The sequence below is a fragment of the Canis lupus genome, chromosome 33 (genome assembly GCF_048164855.1).
Source record: "Canis lupus baileyi chromosome 33, mCanLup2.hap1, whole genome shotgun sequence".
Classification (NCBI taxonomy): Eukaryota; Metazoa; Chordata; class Mammalia; order Carnivora; family Canidae; genus Canis; species Canis lupus.
In genome coordinates this window covers 17,518,480-17,543,838 of record NC_132870.1, presented here as the reverse complement: position 1 = coordinate 17,543,838, position 25,359 = coordinate 17,518,480, and the positions used below count along the sequence as shown (strand labels likewise).

The following is a 25,359-nucleotide window of genomic DNA, read 5'->3' as shown; positions in this document are numbered from 1 at the left end:
TGAGGAGTCCGAGAAACAGCCAGAGATAATGAGATGGTGGTGGGGTGGGGGTGACTGTGTAGGGTCTTTAGGCCATTGTAAGGATTCTGGCTTCTACCCAAAGGGGAATCATTATGGGGTTTCAGCAAAAGAGTGACATGATCTGATTTATGTTTAATCAGGATTTACTCTAGTTACTGTGTTGAGAACAGACCGGTAAAGGGCAAGGGCAAAAGCAAAAAGGTTAATTAGAAAACAAATTTATTATCCCAGGTGAGAAAGGATAGTGGCTTGGATCAGGGCATTAACAGTAGTATAAACAGTAAGAAAGGTTCAGATTCTGGGTACCTTTAGAAGTCAAAGTCAAAAGGATGTGCTGATAGATCATGTGAGGTCTGGGCAACTGAGAGAAGAGAGCTGAAGAGGAGAGGAAGACTGGAGAAGGGATGGTATGTTAGGTAGAATTCTAATATGGCCCCCAAGATACCCGCCTTCTGGTATACATGACATGTATGATCTCCTTCTTTAGAGTGTGGGTGGAACCTATGAATACGATGGGACATCACTCTTATGACTAGTTTATTTTATATGGCAAAAAGGATTATGCAGATGTAATGTAAGTTCCCTAAGTTGACATTGAGTTAATCAAGAGATTGTTGTTTAGAAGTGCATTTATTTCCACGTATTTATGAATTTCCCAAATTTTCTCCTGTTATACATTTCTAATTTCACTCTATTCTGGTCAGAGAATATACTCTGTATGACATCAGTCCTTTTACAAGTATTGAAATTTGTTTTATGGGTTAACATGTGGTCTATCCTGGAGAATGTTCTATGTGGGCTTGCAAAGAATTTCTACCCTCCTGTTGTCAGCTGGAACATTCTATAGAGGTCTGTTGAGTCTAGTACATAGTGTGGCTCAAGGCTTCTTGTTGACTTTCTGTGCAGTTGTTATATACATTATTGAAACTGGGATACCAAAGTTTCTAACTATTATTGTTAAATTGTTTATCATCATTCCCTTCTATTCTGACAGTTTTTGCTTCATGTATGTTGGGGCTTTACTATTAGATGAATACATATTTATAATTGTACCTTCTTGATGGATTGAACTTTTTATCATTATAAAATGTCCTGAATTTCTCTGTCAACACCTTTTTTCTTAATGCCTATTTTACCTAATAGTAGTACATACAGTTACTCCAGCTCTCATTTGGTTACAATGTTTGCATAATGTATCTTCCTGTACACTTTTATTTTAAATTTATTTGTGTCTTTTAACCTGAAGTGTGTCTGTTATAGGCAGCATATAGCCAGATCATGATTTTATCTACTCTACAATTCTTTTTTTTTTTTTTTTTTTTAATATTCAGAGAGAGAGAGGGGGCAGAGACACAGGCAGAGGGAAAAGCAGACTCCTTGCAGGGAGCCCAATGTGGGACTCGATCTCTGGACCCCGGGATCATGCCCTGAGCCGAAGGCAGACGCTCAACCCTGAGCCAGGCATCCCTACTCTACAATTCTTTTAACTGGAGTGTTTAATCTATTTACATTTAATGTAATTGCTGATAAATTAGGAATTATGAATGCCATTCTGTTATCTTTTTCTCTATGGCCTACATTTCTGTCACATTTCCTACATAAAAGAATGAAAGAGGAATCAAGGTCATCAGCTGACACTGAAAATGGGAAATAAGTTATTAGAGGCTTAAAGAGAAAAAAGAAGATATAAGTGGCTTTCTGGGAAAGTGGAAAAGTAAACACACTAGAAAAATACAGCAGATTTTTGTCATTATTAAGAATACATCTGAAATTAATAGTCATGAATTTAAAGTGACACTGATTAGTATGGTTGCGGGTTTTCTTCCAGTCACATCCACCTTCAGGTGTAGGCACAGAGTAAATCAATAGATTTATCCAAACTAGTGGTTTCAGTTAAGTGAATATGATGAAATGAGATGAACAAAGAAACTGAGGGTATATAAAGGATACTGACTAATAACTGACTAAGGAATTCAGACTAGATAAGAAGGGAAGTAACGATATTGGGACCCAAAGGACAGTGAAAAGGAATTTGGATCAATGAATTTGAGATTGCTGGGAGATAGGTAGGGAGTAAAGGATTGATGGAATTGAGGTAGTAGGGAGAGAGTGGAGATAAAGGCAGTGGTTCTTGAAGTAGAGTGAGGTGCTTAGAAATAAGATTGTGAAGGAAATGTAGTTAATGGCAAGGTCTAGGACACGAATGAAAATTGGTGGCTTAAGTTAACTAGAGGAATCGCTAAAGTAGAAAATGTCAGAGAATCAAGAGACCTGGATATCAGAAGGACCATATATAGAGATAATGAAACCACCAAGAGAGATTTCCATTGTTAATATATTTTCCTGAGGCAAGATTAATTTTTCAATTTTACAACTGTGACAATTTAGAACACTATAGATATCTCATGATTTTCCTAGGTACTATGATTCAGGACTCCTTACTATGGATATAAAGGCAGTACACATATATTTCTTGTATTACTGTAACGGTATGATGTACCTCTCACAATGCTTATATTACTACATTATGGCTATCGGTGCCAGGGCTTTGGCTTTTCTATCAGATGATAAAATATATGAAAACAGGAACTGTTTCTTAATTTTTATATACTCTAGTGCCAGTATGGAAACTTGCATATGAGCTTTAATTTTTTTAATATTTATTTTTTAAAATTGGGACATAAATGACATATAACATTGTGTAAACTTAAGATGTACAATGTAGTGGCTTGATATGCTTATATATTCTAATATGATTACTACACTAACAACAGCTAACACTTCACAAGTTTTCAATAGATATTTCTTGTATAACACTATTGATTTTATAAGCAGACTACTGAATCTTATTGCTTGTCATTCCTTTCAAATAAAAGAAATTGGCTGTGGAAGCTAGATAATCCTCACCACTCCTCTTTGTACCAAAAGGATTCTGGATGTGTTTCTCTATTAAACTTAATACCACACCAATATGGTTGTTGATTTGCTTGTTTGCATTTTTTTACTAAAATAGAACTGTAATAGGACCGCCTTAAAGTAACACAAATTGGGTGGCTTAAAACAACTCAAATTTATTTTTTCAAATTTGGGAAGTTAGAAGTCACACAGATAATAAATGGCACAACCTAAATTTGAGCCCAGATTTATTCAACTAGTGTTAGACAGACAATCAAGGTGTTGGCAGGGTTCCTCTTTTCTAAGGTCTTTCTCCTTGGCTTATAGATGGCCATATTCTCCACATGTCTTCGCATGGTCTTCCCCCATATATCTCTCTGTGTTCAAATCTCTTCTTATAAGAACACCAATCATACTGGATTTCGGCCCACTGTAATGACCTCATTTTACCTCCTAAAAGACCCTATCTCCAAAGATAATCACATTCTGAGATATTAGGGGTTATGATTTCAACATGTGAATTTGGTGGGGATACAATCTGGTCTGTAACAGTAACTTCCTTAAGGGAAGGGACTATGTCTTTACTTCTGTATCACTGGTGCTGAAAGGGGATGGTACACAAAATACTTAATGAGTGTTACTTATAGAATGACTACATTTCTACATTAGATAAGAAACTGGAAAAGTGAACCCTGGGTCATCCATGAGTCTAAGAATGCATGTATGTGGTACAAAGTCATTCTGATGGGGAGGTAAGATTTTTTATTATTTTTTTTATTTTATTTATTTATTTATTTATTTTTTATTTTTTATTTTTATTTTTTTGAATTTTTAATTATTCAATCTATTATTTACTCCCTTCTGTCTCACTTATATACTAAAACACTATGAAGAAGTACACTGCTGCACTCCAGTTATGGCAGATCTGCTTAAGCTGTTTTTCTCTTGATTTAATACAGTAACATATATGACTATATGTATATGTATTCATAACAGTTATATATTCATATATTAACATACCTTGAAGTATATTTTATTTATACAAAATTAGAATCATACTTAAGAATATATTTCTTTTTTAGTCTTTATAAAATACTACAAACATTTTCCTAAATAACAGTTAAAACATGAATAAAATTCAAAGTTAGATCAGAGCTCAAATTTAGGTCTTACCATTTATCAACCATATAACTTCAGGCAAATATGTGACTTCTCTGTGCCTCAGTTTTCTCTTCTACAAAATTGAGGCAATTTTAGTAACTGTCTCACAAGCTTATAAAGAATTAAATGGGAATTCAGTAAAATTCTTAGCCAATACTTGACATATGCTAAGAACACATTAAAATTAAACAATTATTATCATCCAAAACCAGGATCTTAATGGCACCATAGTATTAGATGCTGAACATCCATGTTCATACCAATTTTTCACTATAGTAAATCTGAAATCTTGGTCTATATTGTCTTGCTCATAAAACTTGGTCTTATCTTTGGCTATTTCCTTAAATTCAGGGGCTAATGCATTACAACCAGGAAACTTTCTATTTTCAAGTGAAATTTTAACCAAAAGGGAGAATGAATAAAATCTATTAATAAGGGACCACTAAGAGATTGAAATGCACAGTGAAACAAGCAAAAACCCCTGCTGACCTCTCCTTGGGGTGACTGAGATGGCTTGGTATGAGGAAAGTTTGAAAATCACTGAGCAAGAATCAGACCAGTAATGTTAAAAACCTCTCTCTCACTGGATTAAACAATGGGTTGCCTTAACGTGATTGTTCTGGTGCTATATTGCAGGCAAATACAGAACAATAGCACTGTGGCTATTTCTTTTAAGCATTTCATAACTAAGAAGAAATTCAAGCACTATAAATCCTATACTTCTTTCACAAAGATGATAAGCTAAAAGTGAATGGTTTAGTCAACTCCAGGTAATACAAGTAGTGAACAGATTTTAATGCCACCAAATATAATAGTCAAGAAATAAACTATAGAGTTTTCATAAACTCCTTCTATCAGAAAAACTAAAATGTGGTTTTGGCTACATTAACCGATTTTCTGTTTCCTTAATATACCAGCACCCAACTGTCAATCAATTCACGAGTATAAGAATCAAAGAAATGGTACTTCTATCATAAATGGATTGCAAATATTCCAGGGCAAACTTAATCAAAGCCTCAGCAGAATTTCTTATCCAAGTGTAAAAGGCCATTAACTAATCAAAGTAATGTCTATTTAGGTACAACATTCATAACTCTTTTCAAAGTTCAAATAAACCAAAAAATGTTAAGCATTACATCCAAATAAAATGTTCTATGGGGTTTTAAGGTATATATGTTCTATAAGAGATAACTAGTTCAGTACTAACATTCTGTAATTTTTCTGAGGTTTTCCAAAAACAATTAACTTTGCTAAAAAAAATTAAAATAAGATAAAATTTACCTTAGTTTGCTTTTACTTAAAAATGTTTCTTAAAATTCAAGATGTTTAGAAAAGATATTAAAAAACAATACAAATTATAAACAAATAATATAAATTATACTGTAGAAAATAAGAAATATAAAACAATCCTAAACTTCCCAAAACTCATCAGGTTACAATACTCTGTATTCAAGATATCAAGTCTGGAACTTCAGCTTGTTTTTGAAACAGGTGTCTAAGAGAATGTCACTTGATCTAACGAGTCTTTGCTTGGGTAAGTGATACTGACACTGAGGCCAAGAACAAGAATTATGCTTTGACTAGGTCTCTGAACTGACCACAGTATATTCAAGCTAGGTTAGCATTTGAACACCAAGCAAATGTGCTATGTTAATTACTGTTATATGATCTTGACATGAACTAATCCCTGTTCCTATTAACTTCCCCAGTAAATGAAGCTTTAATGCCTAACTGATAACAGCGCTGGGATAATCCAGAGCAATACAAAATTTAACAGATGAGGGAACAATAAGTGATGGCCACTTATCTTATTAACATAATATATATTTATTTCACATCACAGAAAGATTGCACATTAAAATTATATCCTGGCCTAGCATTAAAACTGAAACCAAGGCAGGTTGGGAGGGGTGGGAATGTAAATTCTTGGTTAGATCTTTGTATTTTCTCCATACTAAGTTTTCACATGCATTGGTACTTTTGATTATAGGATATCACAGAATTTGATAATCGGACAATATGAACCAACAACTGATAGGATTTGACAGTTTGTTAGCCTATCCAGTAACTGCTTACAACAGCGTACAAACAGCAGTGACTCTTGTCTCCATTATTGGTGTTTTTATCCAGAATATAGTATCCCTAACCACCTTACTAATATTAGTCCTAAAAAACTACTAAGTACAGTTAATTAAAAACATACTTTTAATTATTAGAACAAAGCAGTACCACTCTAGAGTCCATTATGTATGTATTTCTGTAAGGTAGTAACTTTATAGTACCACTGTTAGGAAAGTGACTTTAACCAAACTGATATTATGGTTTGACTACTTGGGTCTAGAGTCACGCATGATCTGTTCAGGTAAAACATTCACAAATGCCTTCTGTATATTGGTTACTGTCTAGACTTAGAAAACTTCTACTAATTTTCTTACTACTACCACTGCTACTGGCTAATTCTTATTAAATGGGTATTCACTGTGGACAACACATTTAAGTGAAAAATAAAGCTTACAAAATACTGTTATATTTTATAATATACTTTATATCTATAATATATAAATAATAATATGTTTTTATATATAATATATATAACATATAATATATAATTATACAAAATCTACTGATATATAATATAATATATAATTCCATTTCTGTAAAATAACATCAGTCCTTATATGCATGGGTTTTATTTTATTTTATTTTTTTTAATTTTTATTTATTTATGATAGTCATCAGAGAGAGAGAGAGAGAGAGAGGCAGAGACATAGGCCGAGGGAGAAGCAGGCTCCATGCACCGGGAGCCCGACGTGGGATTCGATCCCGGGTCTCCAGGATCGCGCCCTGGGCCAAAGGCAGGCGCCAAACCACTGCGCCACCCAGGGATCCCTGCATGGGTTTAAAGGTGTGAACTCAGATATTCTTAGTGGTTATCTTGGAAGGTAGAATTATGTATGAATTTTTATTTTTGCTTTCTGTTTTACTATATTTTTGAAATGTTATAAATGAACATTTATTTATTAATTTTTGATTTTATTTATTTATTCATGAGAGACACAGAGAGAGGTAGGCAGAGACACAGGCAGAGGGAGAAGAAAACTCTGCATAGGGAGCCCGATGTGGGACTCGATCCCAGGACCCCGGGATCATGACCCAAGCCAAGGGAGACGCTCAACCACTGAGCCATCCAGGCATCCCACAAATGAACATTTAAAATAAATAAGCTGTTTTATTTTTAATCATGTACTGTGTGCTGTATCCTTGACACATTTATTATTTAATAGTAGGTCAGAGAAAAGAGTATTTATATTTGTTTTTTTAAATAAAGTACTGAGGCTTTTTGGGCTTCATTTTAAGTATTAAGTAGAAACATTATCCTAAGTAATAACTACATAATAGAGTAGGGGAAATGCAAGTAAGCCTTAATCTTATTCAACTTTAAAGAAGCCACTGTTTCAACTATTTCAAAACAGGATAAATTAATAAAAGTAAGAAGAGCGCCTAAGCAATCATTTCAAACTATCATTGTGAGTTGCCAACACGGCAACTCACAGAGGAGGCAATAAGGTTCAGTTGGTGGAATCCCTGCAATCAACATTCTTATCTATACCTCCTAATATTTTAAAAACCACTTATTAAGAAATGCTCAGAGGTTTATTAAGAGTCAATATAGAGCACTCACTTAAGATCTCTGGCCTTTTTTCCCCTCTTAGAACTTAAGAGACAATAAAACAGATTTGGATAAAAGATATTTTAAAGAAGCAGGTTATGACCTAATCTAAAATTAAAAGTATTTATGAATATATCTGAAGGTAATTATATCTTTCAGTGCTTTGGTATTCAAAAATCCAATCTTCTTTTCTCTAGGGCTCAAAGTTCTTTATTTTATATCACTATTTTTCATCTAAATGAAAAGTCCTCACTTTTACAATTTGTAAAAGATTAAAGTTCAGATAAATGATCTTCAGGGTCCCTCTAAGTCTTAAATTTTATTATTCTCTGAAAGGCCACATTAATAATTATTTTTCTTAGTTCTAGTAAGAATTAATAACTCAGAAAATTGGTATTTTTAGTTTTATTTTCACCGAGTCCAGAATTACTTTTCATTGTGATAGATTCTAATATATATATTCCAATTTATCTACTTCAATAACTATTACATAGAAATATACTAAGAATAATCTCACTAATAAAATTTCAAATCTTTCAGAATACTAAAAAAAATCAACATTGGTATTAAGTACTTTCAAAAAAATTTCAAAAATGAATAACCAACCTGATGACCTGGTTACAATGGGCACACATTGGAGTTCGTTTCCCTGCTGGAATGTGCTCAGCTCTTTGCACTAAAGTATCCTGGTCACCTGTCTGGGGCTGTCCCCCAGCTGAGTTGGCTGGTGTTACCGCTCCTGAGGAAGCTGCACTGTTTGAGATTCTTCCAGGGGAAAGCACTAGGAGTTAAGACATAGAAGAATTAGATGGGGAATAAGCCAAATATAGACTTTTTCTAATAACCAAATAATACGTTGGTTATTAGAAATAATAGCCAAACAAAATCTACTGATTTATTTGCTCACATATATGGAGAGGTTATGTATCAAACACTGGACTGTGACTACAGAAATAAACAGAAAAGAAAATCAAGGATTACAACACAGTGAAAGAGTTATGACAGATGAATGCATTTAAAGAGCTATGAATACACAGGGTATTTATTGTAGGAAAAGTAGAAGTCGCCCCTGCTTCCAAGAGGAGATACAGTTAAGGTGAATATTGACAGCGAGGTAGTTCTAGTCATCTAGACATCTCTGCTAACCATCAATAGATTTAATTCCAAATACATCAGAGGAGTATTAAAAATCTTAATGTGTTGAAGATAACAAAAATAAAAATGAACTCACTGTATCCTCTCTCTCCCTGTATTTTCTAATTACCCAGTAGTATATGGTAACTACCTAAAAACCATCCTAGGACCTTTCCGCTATATTGAGTACTGCTGATTTTATATAACAAATACTTCTTGATTTTGCCCACTCATCTCTACTCCTACAATACTGTCCTGATTGAGGTCCTAACTGTCTTGCTAATTGCCAAAATGTCTTGTATCTTTTCTTTTTTAAAGATTTTATTTATTTATTTATTTATTTATTTATTTATTTATTTATTTATGTATAAGATTTACTTATTTATTTATTCATGACAGAGAGAGAGAGAGAGAGAGAGAGGCAGAGACACAGGCAGAGGGAGAAGCAGGTTCCATGCCGGGAGCCTAATGTGGGACTCGATCCCGGGACTCCAGGATTGCACCCTGGGCCAAAGGCAGGCGCCAAACCACTGAGCCTCACCCAGGAATCCCCTAAGATTTTATTTATTTATTCACGAGGGACAGAGAGAATAGAGAGGCAGACACAGACAGAGGGAGAAGCAGGCTCCATGCAGGGAGCCTGATGTGGGACTTGATCCTGGGATTCCGGGATCACACCCTGAGCCAAATGAAGTCGCTCAACCACTAAGCCACCCATGTATCCCCGTCTTGTCTTTCTTAAAGGCTCTTCCCAACTGCCACCCAGAACTGAAATCTTATCAGATCACAATGCTGTATAGGCCACATCAAGGATCCCCCTCATTTCTGACCACTGACTGTATTCCATGCTTCTAAGCACTGCATCCAGATCCCTCCAGGGCTTTATGCCTGCTCTACAGCCTCACCTCTCATCACTCTCTGCCTCTGTTTTCATGCTGCAGCAATATCAAAGGCTTCACATTTTCCTGTGAGTCTAATAAGCACAGGCTGTCTTCACTATCATTTCTCTCCTCTTCTGTGTACCTAGTAACCACCATATATCATTTAAGATTTAGCCCAGAAATCAACTGCTCCAAAAATCTTCCCTGAAGTACCTCTCCCCCACTGCCTATGCCACATAATCCAGATTGAATGTTTCTCTTTCACGTTACCATAATTTTCTGTGAATGACTTTATTATTGTTTCTACTTCATATATCTATGTCTTTTCTTCCCCAACTAAATAATTAAGCTCCCTAAGAGCAGGAACTATGCCTTATTCCTCACCCTAGCAACTAATACAGTATCTAGAATGAAGGAACAAATGAATAAATTAATGAACTGGAATCAATACATAAATGAATGAATGCGATATCTGTGAGGGAATGAAATGAACAGGCAGCCTGCTCCTTACCCACAGGCAATTACAATGCAGTAGAAAAGAAAGGACAGGGGATCCCTGGGTGGCTCAGCAGTTTAGCACCTGCCTTCGGTGCAGGGTGTGATTCTGGAGTCCCGGGATCGAGTCCCACGTCGGGCTCCCTGCATGGAGCCTGCTTCTCCCTCTGCCTGTGTCTCTACCCCTCTCTCTCTGTGTCTCACATGAATAAATAAATAAAATCTTAAGAAAGATTTATTTTTTATTTTTTATTTTTTATGAAAGATTTTATTTATTTATCAGATAAAGGGCTAGTTTCCAAGATCTATAAAGAACTTATTAAACTCAACACCAAAGAAACAAACAATCCAATCATGAAATGGGCAAAAGACATGAAGAGAAATCTCAGAGAGGAAGACATAGACATGGCCAACATGCATATGAGAAAATGCTCTGCATCACTTGCCATCAGGGAAATACAAATCAAAACCACAATGAGATACCACCTCACACCAGTGAGAATGGGGCAAATTAACAAGGCAGGAAACAACAAATGTTGGAGAGGATGCGGAGAAAAGGGAACCCTCTTACACTGTTGGTGGGAATGTGAACTGGTGCAGCCACTCTGGAAAACTGTGTGGAGGTTCCTCAAAGAGTTAAAAATATACCTGCCCTACGACCCAGCAATTGCACTGTTGGGGATTTACCCCAAAGATACAAATGCAATGAAACGCTGGGACACCTGCACCCCGATGTTTATAGCAGCAATGGCCACGATAGCCAAACTGTGGAAGGAGCCTCGGTGTCCAACGAAAGATGAATGGATAAAGAAGATGTGGTCTATGTATACAATGGAATATTACTCAGCTATTAGAAATGACAAATACCCACCATTTGCTTCAACGTGGATGGAACTGGAGGGTATTATGCTGAGTGAAGTAAGTCAGTCGGAGAAGGACAAACATTATATGTTCTCATTCATTTGGGGAATATAAATAATAGTGAAAGGGAATATAAGGGAAGGGAGAAGAAATGTGTGGGAAATATCAGAAAGGGAGACAGAACGTAAAGACTGCTAACTCTGGGAAACGAACTAGGGGTGGTAGAAGGGGAGGAGGGCAGGGGGTGGGAGTGAATGGGTGACGGGCACTGGGGGTTATTCTGTATGTTAGTAAATTGAACACCAATAAAAAATAAATTAAAAAAAATAAAATAAATTAACATTAAAAAAATAAAAAATAAAAAAATAATAAAAGGATCCCTCACAAAAAAAAAATCTTAAGAAAGGACAACTTTTGTTTATAATAAATAATAATATAAATTAACTGCATGTATCTGTATTGACAGGATTCATACTACAGGTGTGGTTAGAATTAGATGGTTAATTAGGATAACTGAAAGGATTACTCTCCCTTACCAGAATAAAGCTTGTTTGCAATGATGTGCAATTACAGATCCAGAAACCCAGCTTTTATTTTTTTTTTAATTTTTTTTTTTTTTTTTTTTTTTTTTTTTTATTTATGATAGTTACAGAGAGAGAGAGAGGCAGAGACACAGGCAGAGGGAGAAGCAGGCTCCATGCACCGGGAGCCCGATGTGGGATTCGATCCCGGGTCTCCAGGATCGCGCCCTGGGCCAAAGGCAGGCACCAAACCGCTGCGCCACCCAGGGATCCCCAGAAACCCAGCTTAAATAATACTTAGCACATCTGCATCTGGCACTTGAGCTGTGAAATGGCACTTTATAGGACAGCAAGCTTTACTATTGCCCTTGTTTCAAGTGACTCAACTGGGATAGAACATGTTTTCATTCCCTTAGATTCACACTTTATATTATAGAAATGGGAAAGAAAATTACTGTATACATGCTCTTCCTTGTTACCTCATTCACTTGCACAATTTGCTCTTCTGTGGGTCTTCCATTTCTATATCCAGACCCTACTTCCCTTAGATCAACAGATAAGCATTTTCAATGCCAAATCCTGTTCTTGTCTTTAAATTCAAGACATTCAAAATGGGTTTGATCTTTTTACACCCATTACCAGCTCTTCCTAAGAAGTCCTTCCTGTATGTTTGAATTCCCCATTTACTCAGGCACACCCCTCTGTCTCCTGTGTGCCTGACAGTCCTCAGACCTTAACAAGTGTTTGTAAATGCTCCCAAGGTCTGTCCCTTCTTTTCAATCCAAACCCCTGGGCTATCATGTGAGTCCCAGTATTGAATCCCTCAAGTCTGGACAATCACAAATCTCCTAACCAGACTCTCTGCTGCCAATCTCTTTTCAACCTTCTCTGCTAGACTATTTTTCCAAATATACTACTTTCATCATGGTTTCTTGCTTATTCAGTCTTGTTAGTCCAGTCCTTCAAGGAACTCACTCCAATCTTCTTTACAACCTTATCATCTATGCCCACTCACATCCCTGTCTGTCATCATACCTATTATACTTATTTAATATTTAATTTGAACCATCACTATTTGAAGGCACTCTTGTCAAATCTTAAAACAGCTCCATGAGTTCAGGCAAGATTAGCATAATTTTAAAAATTCTATTTGAGGCAAAGAATAATTAAGAAACTGGCCCAAGGCCATGTAGCAAATAAAGGTCAATCCTGAACCCAGGCAGTTTGGCTCCAGAGTCAGTCCTCTTAGGCACTATGCTATACGTTACTCACTGTCCCCTCATCATGCCAGGCAAGACCCTGCTTCTATGACCATCAACCAGTGAAATGTCTCTTTCTTCAGTCTTACTCATAGTTTTCTCAGTCTACAAGGCTCATGGAAGTTCCATTTCCTGAGTCCCCCTCCACCCCGCTGCCCAATATTCCCAGAGAATCCCAGCTAGAAGTCTTCTCTTAACATCTGCAACATCCCTGCCTGTATAATTTATTAGTATTTTATAATACTTTTTCCTTCCTAAGTCAACAATAAAATCTTAAACAAAGAGGAAAAACTATAATTTTTCTACCCACTATCAGAAAATTGCCTCATAAATAGAAGGCAAAAAAATAATATTTAATCAAGCAAATATTGAAGGTTCCAAATCACTTTCATTTTGCCTTTTTAGAAAAAATATTGAGATAGATATTTTTAAAATGTGGATTAGGTTCAGGATTTCAAACCATGGGAAAGTTACCAATTGAAAAATCTGAAAATCAGACCTCAAAGAGAGTGAAACCCTTTCATCTACCATATGCCTTTATTTTATCACATTATCTATGCATAAGCCCTAAAGTACTGAGTCACTGAGACATTTTTAGCAATAAAAGAGTGTAGTAATTCTCCATCAGTCATTGTAAAATGGGACATAATCCATCTGGCCCATGCCTCAAGGAGAAGGTACATAGGGAACTAACTTATTTAACATGAGAAACCATTCTTAAACATGAAACATGTGACTGTGTCTTAAACACATATAATTAAGCTCTAAGCTCACTGCCATTCCTTGCTTGGAAATAAAAGCCTTGTTTTCTGTTACTGCCCTATTTTAACCACTTTGGATAAGACTGAAATTCTCACACCTCTGTTTTGTTGCTGTGTTGCTAGTACATTGGCCCGCACACAAAGCTACACAAGCTTTGCTAATTATTAAGTCCTGAACATTTCCAAGGCATAGTTACTTCCCGTATGAATAAAGTGATGTTTCATTTCTTCAGATTGGATTTTTCACTACTTTAGATCAGAAATGGGCAACTTTTGAGCCATCAAGTGCCAAGCCCTGGCCTCTGCTCACTTGGCTTAATGGGGAGAGGGAGGTGTAAGAAGGTGAGGTCTTGAGACAGGGAAGGCACCACAAAATGAGCCCCATTTCCTCAATAATTCTGTAGAGAACTGCACTACTGTGCAGAGAAAAACAATCTTCCATGGGTGGTACAGAGACCAAAATACTTCGCATTTATTGAACCTGTCATAAAAACCACTTTTATGTAGAAAAAAAAATATACATCGCTTCAGAGTTAGTAGTTTAAAGATGACAATCTACTTATTTGGAATAAAAACAACTATTTCTTTTAAGTTCTACTAGAGCTATTAAATAGGATCATTAAATTAGCCCCATTTCATAATCTATGAATCTAAGTCACAAAAAATTTAAGTGACTTACTCAAACTGAATAATGAATGAATGAGTCAGTAGTGTCACAATGAGAACATTAGGAAGAAGTTAGTTCTTGACTCAAGTTTGCCTTTTTAACTTTAATCTTAAGCAACTGTCATTAAATTTGGCTTCTTTGTGGCTAATCTCTACCCCACAGGGACCATGTTGGAAAGTTAATTTTTATTCTTTTGTATAAAATACAGCACTACAAAATGCATCCAGAAATTTAAAGCTACTAGCTACTCTCTAAACCAATAGTATTAGTGAGAATATCTTATTAACTTTAGAATGGTTATTTATGAATCAACTAAAGGTTTAGAATGACATACATTCATACCTATTCCATGTTTTTGTTTCTCAGCACTACAGGATTATAAAGAATATTATTAAATAAACATAAATTAGTATATAAAACTAGCAGCACACTAGAATACTTTTTCAGTATATAGGATGGAAAGCTGTCAAATATGCTAAGTTGCTAGTTTTCCAAACAATGGAGAAATCTAAGAAACAATACATTTTTAAAAAGCAAACAGATCCCTGACTTACTAAACATGAATTTAACTTACAACAAGGAAATAAAGTCACCTCTTTTGGACTACAGACTATAAATTGGAGATGAACAATTTTTAAAAATTGAGTCATTAATTTAGGTAGGATACCTACCTCCTGTTGTTAGGAAAATCTTTGTAATATTTGGAAAAGATATAATGAAAATTCTTCACCCTAGAAAGATCTTAGCTGCATTATTTCCCAAACAGGTGATTCAGGTTTGTGTTGTTCAGCAAATTAGTTAACACAAGTTTTAGGCAATTTTAGATAATTATAATAATATGTGTAACATGTATAATATTATAATTACATACTATATAATATTATAAAATACATAAGGGATTCAAAATTATCTATTTACTGTGTTTCAAAAATAGCTCAGCTTGTTTATACAAATAGTTTTTGGAGAGAAAACAAGAGATTAAGACCAATACAACAGTTGGTAGTACAGTGTGTGAATTATCTGAAATCAGATGTTTTCTAACTGTATTAAAAATAAAGTGGGTTATTTGATATTTTTGCTTTCTATCCCTGCTCAAAAAAGGCTATTAATTCTAAACCAATACATAAAAAAATAGTGAAAATTATAATGTATACATTAAACACCTGGCCAGACTGTACTTAAATTAAATAGGCATGAAATTGATTGGTTAATTCTTTTTTTTTTTTTAAGATTTTATTTATTTATTCATGAGAGACCCAGAGAGAGAGAGGCAGAGACACACACAGGCAGAGGGAGAAGCAGGCTCCATGCAGGGCGCCCGACGTGGGACTAGATCCCAGGACTCCAGGATCACGTCCTGGGCCAAACGCAGGCGCCAAACCGCTGAGCCACCCAGGTGTCCCAAACATTATTATTACTGATATGTAATAGGTGAAAAAAACACTACATCATGTCAAACCTTACTTGGAAACTTAACTTAAGCCAGTTGGGGCTGGGGTGGGATGATTGGTTAATTCTTTTGGTTCAAGTCAAATTTTTCAACTACCAATAAAATATTCCTTTTTTTTTTTTTTTAAAGATTTTATGTATTTATTCATGAGAGACAGACAGAGAGAGGCAGAGACATAGGCAGAGGGAGAAGCAGGCTCCTTCCAGGGAGCCCGATGTGGGACTCAATCCCAGGACTCTAGGATCATGCCTCAAGCCACAGGCAAACGCTCAACCACTGAGCCACCCAGGTGTCCCAAATATTCTTATTACTGATATGTAATAGATGAAAAAAACACTACATCATGTTAAACCTTACTTGGAAACTTAACTTAAGCCAGTTGGGGCTGGGGTGGGATGATAACCCAAAATAGAAACTAAAGTAACAACAGATGTAGCTAGCTAGTATCTTCTAAGGTAGATTAAGACGTTGTGCTTTTGAATTGATGAATATATCATTCAGTAAAAGAGCAAGTTTGGTGTTAGAAGATGAACTGCTCACAACAATATGAGAAATATGTAACCTAATGATTTCTTACCATCTCCATAGTACATCTATCCTTAGTCTAAGCCACCAACATCCCTTGCTTGACTTACTACAGTGACTGCCTAGAGATCTTGCTTCTACTCTTGTCAACAATACAGAGGCTGGAAAAACCTAAGTCAAACCCATGCTCAAAACCCTCCAACAGCTCCCTTCTAACTAATGATCCTCTAGAATCTGATTCCTACTACCTCTTTGACCTGATCTGCCACTTTCCCTTTGCCCATTACATGAAAGGCTCACTGGCTTCTTCACCACTTCTCTAAATGGCCAGTATGCTTCTGATTCAGTGCCTTTGTACTTCCTCTTCCCTCCTCCTGGAAATACTATTCCTAGTTATTTGCATGGTTTTCTTTCTCATTTCCTTCAGATTGTCTTTTTTTTTAATTTTTATTTATTTATGATAGTCATACAGAGAGAGAGAAAGAGAGGCAGAGACACAGGCAGAGGGAGAAGCAGGCTCCATGCACCGGGAGCCCGATGTGGGATTCGATCCCGGGTCTCCAGGATCGCGCCCTGGGCCAAAGGCAGGCGCTAAACCGCTGTGCCACCCAGGGATCCCCCAGATTGTCTTCTTAAAGGCTATTTTATTAATGTTGCTTTCTCTCACCATCCTATATGAAATAGCAACCCCCTACCACAAACCAGCATTCCCTATAGTCCTTCACTGGTTTATCTTTTTCCACAGTGCTCATCCCCATCTAGCAAATTTTCTATTCTTTCTATTTTTTCTATTCTCTATCTCTCCACACGTTGAGGCCAGGGACACTGTTTTGTTCACTGAAATATCTCCAGCACCTAGAACCATCCCTGGCATATTGCTTAATATATCTTTATTCAGAGAATGAATTGACTCCAGTACCAAAATTATCAACTTCCCATTAAAAGGAACCAGACTTCTTAAAGAACCACTAATTCTAGGATTAGGACAGAAAATAAACAGGGGAAGTCTAGAATATCTTATCATATTAGAAAAGGAAGAAAGAAAAAAAAAAAGAAAAGGAAGAAAGCTATCAAAGACTACTATGGCTGTATCAAATGGACTTCGAAGAAGTAGATGAGATGGTTTGAGCGTTAATAAGGATAATAACCATGGACTAAAATACTTCAAATATGTTTAGCCCCATGAGCTCACAATGATTCCGAAAATTTAAAAACAAAAACCAAAAAATCATTAGCATTAACCATCTTTAGAGGATGCTAAGGAAACAATTATTTTAAAAACCAGTAAAATTTAATAAAGAAAAAGAAGCAAGTTTTAACAATTTATCAGTTTATAGCTGATATGTTTTATTTACATGCCATTCACTCCCTGCCACTTCCCAACCATTCTGAAGCAAATTCAAGGTCACTTAATCCTTAATATTTCAGTATCATTTCTAAAAGAACATTCTTTTTTAAAAACCTAACTAAAAAAAAACTAAAAAAAAAAAAAAAAAAAAAAAACCTAACTATATCTCCATTATCACACCTAAAATAAAGGAATTTTCCTAAACATGATCAAATAACCAATTTTCCATTTTTCATGATTAACGCCTGTATTAGTATTCTATTGTTGCTATGTAAAAACAACACAAGTGTACTGCTTTACAGTTCTCCTACACGGCTATTGCTGGGCCAAAGTCAAGGTGTTGGCAGGGCAATCTCTTTCTGGAGGCTCTAGGGAAAACTCCTTTCCTTGCCTTTTCCAGCTTCTAGAGGCTCCCAAATTCTGTGGTTCATAGCCCTCTTCTGCCACCTCAAAGCCAGCAACACGTTCTGCATTACTTTATCACTCCTCTCTTCCATTTTCTAGTTCTAAAGATCCTTGTGATTATGCTGGGCTCCCCAGGATAAGACAGGATAATATCCCCATTTTAAGGTCAGCTGAGAGCATTCAGAATTCCATCTTCATCCCTAGCTCACCTGAGACATGTAATATAACATATTCATAGATTCTAGGTATAAGGACATGACCATCTTCGGGGAGGGCATTATTCTGCCTACTGCATACACTCCAGCCCAATATTAATCAGGATCCAAGTAAGGTCCACTTGCTACATTTGGTTATATGCCTCTTAAATTGCTTTTAGCCTATAATCCCTTTCATCTCCCCACCATTTTCAACATATCTATAGAAGAAACCAAGTCTCTAGTTATATATGTGTGTGTGTATTTGAACTTTTTTCTATAGTAATAAGTTAAAGAGGGTAGCCCAGATGGCTCAGCGGTTTAGTACTGCCTTTAGCCCAGGCTGTGATCCTGGAGTCCCAGGATCAAGTCCCACATTGGGCAACTGAATTGTTTGATCTTTACAAGGTTATAAGGCATTAATATTACTATTTAATAGATCAAGAATATAAAGCTCAGAGAGGATAAGTGACTTGACCAAGGACATGTAGAGCAACAAAATGAGCAAAATGTTTTTTGAACAACTACTACATACCAAATAATTTGCTAGGCTTTACCACCCTGAATAACAGAAACAAAATTTCTGCCCTCATGAAGTTTAAAGAAAGTTATGGATCACTAAACAGTGCCAGAATGATGGAAAGATAATGAGTGTAATTATAGATCTTCATTTAGTCAAGTATATACTGAGAACCTAACAACGTGGCAGGCACTATATTATGCATGAGTACACAGCAGGTAACAAAACATGAATAACCCTTGCCTTCACAGAGCTCATAGCTTTTCTGCCTCTCCTTTTTTTTTTTTTTTTTTTTTTTTTTGAGTGGAAGGTGCTTGTGGTTCATCTAAGTACAGACCGTCTATTGTATATAGGAACTCTGAAAAAAGATCAAGGCTGCAAGAATTGATTCAAGAGTCATTAGCATATTGATGACATTTGAGGCTGTGGGAGTTAATGAGATTGTTCAGGGAAAGTGAGAATGAAAACAGAAGAGTTCATAGGGTAAAGCAAATAATCTAAGTACTTCGGGAACACAGAGAAGTAGGAGAAAAACCAGAAGAGTGCATGATGTAAGCCAAAGGAGGAAAGTGGAAAATTTAGGTTTCAAAACCATTTTTTTTTTAAAAAAAAGATTGTACTCATTTATTCATGAGAGACACAAAGAGAGAGAGAGAGAGAGAGAGAGAGGCAGAGACATAGGCAGAGGGAGAAGCAGGCTCCCTGCATGGAACCCAATGCGGGACTTGATCCTAGGACTCTGGGATCATACCTTGAGCCGAAGGCAGACACTCAACCACTGAGCCACTCATGCGTCCCCCAAAAACTTTTGTATCTGACTCCAAAATCTATGTCCTTATGCATTCATTCATCAAATATTTATTATGTGCCCACAGTGTCAAATTCTTTGCCAGTCAGTGATGACCTATGAAACTATGAAGGCAGATCTCTGCAAATGTGGTCTAAACCTGGAAGTTCTCATTCTGGATTAGTTTAGAAGGACAGGATAGTGATAACTTGAGATTATTAATTTCTGCTACTTTTATTTCCTTAACGAGCCTGCCAGGATCAATTTAGGAACAATGTATGAAAGTACTGTTTTTTATTTGCCCTGCTGTGCCTAACAGCTTATATTATCACTTTAAAGCCCTTCACATATTCTATAAAAGATGAGTTTCCTATAGAGATCTAACTTTCCTTAAATCTAGCTGCCCATACTTTTCAGCCATTATAATTAATGGCTACAAAGTTCTTGAAATAAACATATGAATAAAAGGCTAGGTTCTTCATGTTTTGAGAGATATACATTTAAGAGGATGTATATAAATGCTTCAGAAAGAAAAATAAAATTATAGATCTAGTACTTTTGCTAATGACAAATAGGCTTGAGCATTTGAAGGTTAAATTCATTTTTTGTTGTACAAACTCTACATTGCTGTGAATCTTTCAACTACTACATTTGAATTAAGATAAAGCAACAGAGAAAGTTATGCCAATAAATCTAGGAATAAGCATAAAATATTTTTCTAAACCCTGTTAATAGTTCATTCTTATTAAGTCAGAAATAGGCTTATATCAAGAATACTAATGTTCCCTCCCCAAGAGAAAAAAGACAAATGTTTACAGCTTCAACAAGACAGAAGTCATATGTGAGGTTTATGGTGTGAAAAACAACTGGCTCAGATGCAAGGGGTGTTCCAGTTATAAACACCAAGGCTAATGTTGTACTCATATAAATAACTGGGCTACATCAAAGTGACATTCTGGCACCCCTGAGGAGATAAAGTATTGTAATTCTACATCTCAGAGAATTTGTTCACAAAGGTATGGTAGAAATTTTACACATACTAAATCGGGTAGCAGTGATGGCAACACACTTGCATATTATCGTGTGTAGCAAGTGCTTTCTTCTCTGCCCCTTCACCAATCATCTTGAACAGATGGTGGCCAAGAGAAGCATAGAATCCATGCATTTTGTCTGTCAAGCTCCTTGTGTTGAAAGCATAACCAACAGTCTCCTCTTCATTATCCAGGGATGAAATCATAACCAGTACAAATAGAAAAGGTTTAAAGTTAAGCCAAGATCTAGGATCAGAGGAAAGTACATTCTAGACAGGTTTCTGCAAAATTTATTAAATGGAATCAACGATTTTTTTATTCAATGATTAAAAGCAAAATACACAGATTAAACTATTATCAGTTCTCTAAGCAGTGGAGAATGCTGGTATGTATGCCATAAAGAATTGGAACAGGTGTGCCCAAGGCTAAGTATCAAATATTTCCACAACTTCAGGAGGTTAGTTTCTTCCATTAGCAACCAGCCTTTCAACTCTAAGAACCCAGATTAAACTGGATATAGAGTGTCTTAATTAAAAGTGAGCATGGGGACTTGGATTAGGTTCAGTTCTCTTTCTTAATTTGTTGCATCACACATCATTAAAATTTGGGATATATGTGCTTGCCTTTTTCTCCTGACTAGCTGACCTTACACAGAAAACTTCCATATGATCAGTTACAAGCAAAAGAAAGCTAGTGTGTACCTTGCAGATAAAGATATGAGATCTTAAAATATTCTGGCTTTGCCATCATTCAATTAGAAATCAACATTTTATCAGTTATACATAGAATTTTCTAAATAATCTAGTATCACTGTTACAATTTCTAATTTTACAATGGGAAGACAAAACCTGCTCTGTGGGTGGTCAATGTGTTTCATGTTAAAGAAAAGGCAGGGGGAAGAAAGGAGGAGAGGAGAGGAATAATAAAAAGAAACAAAAAAGAAAAATGCAGATAAATTATTTTTAAAAAATGAAAAATCTGAGGCATCATTTACAACCTCAGGAATACTAAAGAGGATCACTGCTGAACTCATACAGAATCTAAACTAAGAATTTATTTAAAATATTAAATTTGTAAAATTTTGCTTTTATTTTGATGAGAGAACTGTAAAGGACATATATTAAAATTAATTATACTCACCTTACACCTAGAGTTTTGACATATCTTATTTCCAAAGTAACACAAAATCCAAATGGGCTTGGCTTTTACCATTTTCCCACAAATTTTCATCTATTTATATAAGTGAGAAAGCAGCCTAGTCTCAGAAATAAAAGAGAAAGTTGCCTCAGGTTTGAGTTGCTCATATAAATAGAATTCTTTTAATGTACATAAAAAAAACCCTGCAAAATCACAAACTGAAGCAGAAAGGGGAATAAAATTTAAGGAGTGTTTCTCATGTCAAACAATATCAACAATGTCTCACATGATGAATACAATTTACTGGAAAATTGAAAACTTGGAATACTCCTTACATTTCTCTTACTACTACCACTAATTCTCTAAGATAGCTCTCTCAGTTAAAGCCATTAGATCTCTGAAATAGATAACAGTTTATTATCATTACCCAAAATTATGTTTGAATTTCTCATCTTTTAAAAGCAGAGAACACTGCTCAGCTATTTTATGCTGGAGGAAGCAATAGATCTAACATAATGATAATTTTAAGATAACACTTGGGCTCCTTGTTCTGCTAATTCCTAGCTCCATGAATGCAGAAATGTTTTACATTTCCTCACCTGTAAAACAGCAACTACCTCAAAGTGTGGGAGGCTTAAATGAGGTGGTATAAGTAAAATGTTTTCTTGAATGTATAAGAAATGCTTCGTAAATGTCAATTGTTACTACACTCTGACATAAGATCTTACATGATTAAAAAAATAAATTATCAATTAGTTCAACAACTACTTAGAGAACACATACAATGTTTTAGATACAGGAACTCTTGGTATGAAAGAATAAGATACCTGGCCCGAAGAGTTTATCTTCTCACAGGTGATGTTCACAAACAAATAGGCAACAGAGTGCCTTCAGATTACTGCTGTCAAGAGTGCTCTGGACTCTGAGAAAAGTCTGCATCTACTGTAAAGAATTATCAAGCAAAATTTTTCTTATTCCTGTGGTTATACCTAGATTTGGCAATTTTTTTTCTGTAAATGGCCAGAGAGTAATTATTTTAGGTTTTGTGGGACATACAGTGTATGTGGCAATTACTCGACTCTGCCATTGCAGTAGTAGTGGAGCCACAGACATCAAGTAACAAATGTAAAGAAATGACAATGTCAGTGATCCAATAAAACTTTATTTACAAAAACAGGTGGAGGGCCAGATGTGACCAAGGGCCATAGTTTGCCAATTCCTGGTTTAAACCATATGCATCAATTAATAAATAAAAACTTTATGAAAATCATATAGGAATAAGTCCAGGTATCTTCACTCAGAGAAGATTTAATATTTTAATCTCAGAATGAAAGAAAAATGGGGAGAAAGAAGAGCTTTCATAACTATGCTCCTGTATCAGCATGAGAAAGCTTCCAACACAAATAAATTCCAGTTTAGGAAAAAAGAAAAATAAGGTAATTAATAGTTGTCTTATTTTTTCCTTAGAATCATGATTGCAAACCAAAATCTACTTGTTATATAAAAAGACAAGCATATTTACATGCTTCACACTTCAGTTTTGACAATGGACAGCTCCAGTCCGGCCTTTATGGCAAGTGGACTATTTAGTTTAATGATGTCAAAATGCAGGGAGCAGATGGCAGTAAAACATTATTAGAAGAGATGAAACATATGCAACTGGTAGCAGTTTACTTATTCATATAAAAATTTTAAAATGGAACCAATAAATCTATCCATCTTAGCTAAGCAAATCTAGTTATCTCGATTTATTACTGTAACGTAAAGCCTACAATGAAATTTGGGATGGTTGTAGAAACTGTAATTTCCTTTTTCACCCCTATCTTCTTTAGACTTCAAATAAAAGATAAAATTTATATCCACTTATAACTGAGATGCACATCATTCAATCTTTGATCTAATCAGATCTTATAAATACATCTGAGTCTTTCTGGGGGAAAAAAAAAAATCAGATCTCTCCAAAGCTCTGTCCATAATGAATAAATAAGCTTTTCTTTATTGCTAAAATGCAGCAGAGGCAGGGCACAATAAAGGTCATGTTGACTAGAATCTTAGCTAAAATTTTAAAAATGGAGTTTAGATGCAAAGAAAATGTTATTTAAAGCAGACCGTAGTAGTTGCCACTCCCTGGTTTATCCACCCTGTTCAAAGCCAGACCCTTTTCTACAGAGTGGATTTAGTCCTCTTTAAATATAGTCATTGATATTATCTTGTGATACAAGAAAATGTACTACTTAGTCAAAATAGCTGAATTTAACTCAGTTCTGAACAACTCCTTTGACTTCTCTCAGGTTCTCTTACCTCATTTGTAAAATGATGCCCATTTAAAATTTTAATGACATTGCCTTATTGTACACCCTGAGTAAAAAGATATTTAAAAAGTTCTATTATTACTAATCAATGATACCCACAATTTTACTGTTAAGCAAGGTTTTTTTGCTTCCTTCAAGATTACTCATTATATTTCTGAGTTCTAAATACCCAAATGGGGATGGTGATTATTCTCCAAGAAAGGATTCAACGGAAGCTAAAATTAACTAAATATTCATTTTTAAAAGGTGTGTTTTTTTCCCTTTTTCATTTGACCAAAAGAAATTTACTGTGGCCCTAAAAAGGCTTCAAATGATCCTAACTTTTCTATTTACAGCTTCCTTGCACTGTGTTCTTCAAAACATAATTCATGTTTTTAAGAAGAATTAGCAATTTTTATAAATCTCACTGTAAATTATGAGGTCTTGCCTTACCTACATATATTAAAACTGTTTCAAAAATATAAAAAGAAATTCACTAGTAAAAGGATTATATACATATAATATGACACATTTGTTCAATAGGAGTATCAGATTATAAATACCTAATACTAAATGATAAAATACTGCTAGCGTATTATGTCACCATCAACTAAACACCATTTCTTTCATCAATAGCATGTCTGCCTCCATTGATATATTTAATAAGAAAAGTAAAAAAAAAAAAAAGAAATTCAATAATTTCTTGCCAATATCAGGGGACATAAGAATAAACAGGGACTTGTGTGTACAAACAATAAAAGCACCAAAGTGGCATTATTCCAACAAGCTGTAAGAGCTGCTAATGAAAACAGCAAAAGGCAAAATCCCAGCACAACTAGACAATACTACTTACTATAAGAGAAAACACAACAGAGTTTTTTATTTTCAATGGCTTTATGAAATAGTCAGTTTTCTACAGAAAATGGTGATTACAATATTAGCGAATATTATATAGCTAAATGATTTTCTGAGTAAGAAATTCTAAGTTATTTATTACTTAACATAATATAATTAAGAATCATCACAAATGCTCTTAAAAGCTACCTATTTTGAAAGTGGGAAAGAAGAAAATCCTATAATTAATGAAAAAAATTTAAGCATATCTATGGATTTAAAGCTTTCTGAATTTTCTATACACATATATACAACATGAGTATTTAATTTAATTTTTAATTTTTGACTGGTGGGACTCAATAGAATTTTTCTTCTTCTGTCTTATAAGAAAACCCTTTTCCACCATCTCATAATGTTTATTTCCATGACAACATGTAACACAAGTCCTTCTTGCAAAGGCAAGGAATGCTAATGTCAAAGCTACCAATCTCATAATTGCAACTATAAAGAA

The 25,359-nt window shown here is 35.1% G+C and overlaps 1 protein-coding gene across 30 annotated transcripts in view; it reads right to left on the bottom strand.

Moving 5' to 3' along the window:
* The window catches only part of PDLIM5 (PDZ and LIM domain 5), a 211,660-nt gene that overhangs the window by 14,365 nt on the left and 171,936 nt on the right, over nucleotides 1-25,359 (bottom strand). For all 30 annotated transcript variants that reach the window (XM_072810246.1, XM_072810248.1, XM_072810257.1 and 27 more), the window contains one exon: nucleotides 8,354-8,528. In XM_072810246.1, the coding sequence (XP_072666347.1) occupies nucleotides 8,354-8,528 (175 nt within the window). The remainder of the gene's footprint in view (nucleotides 1-8,353; nucleotides 8,529-25,359) is intronic.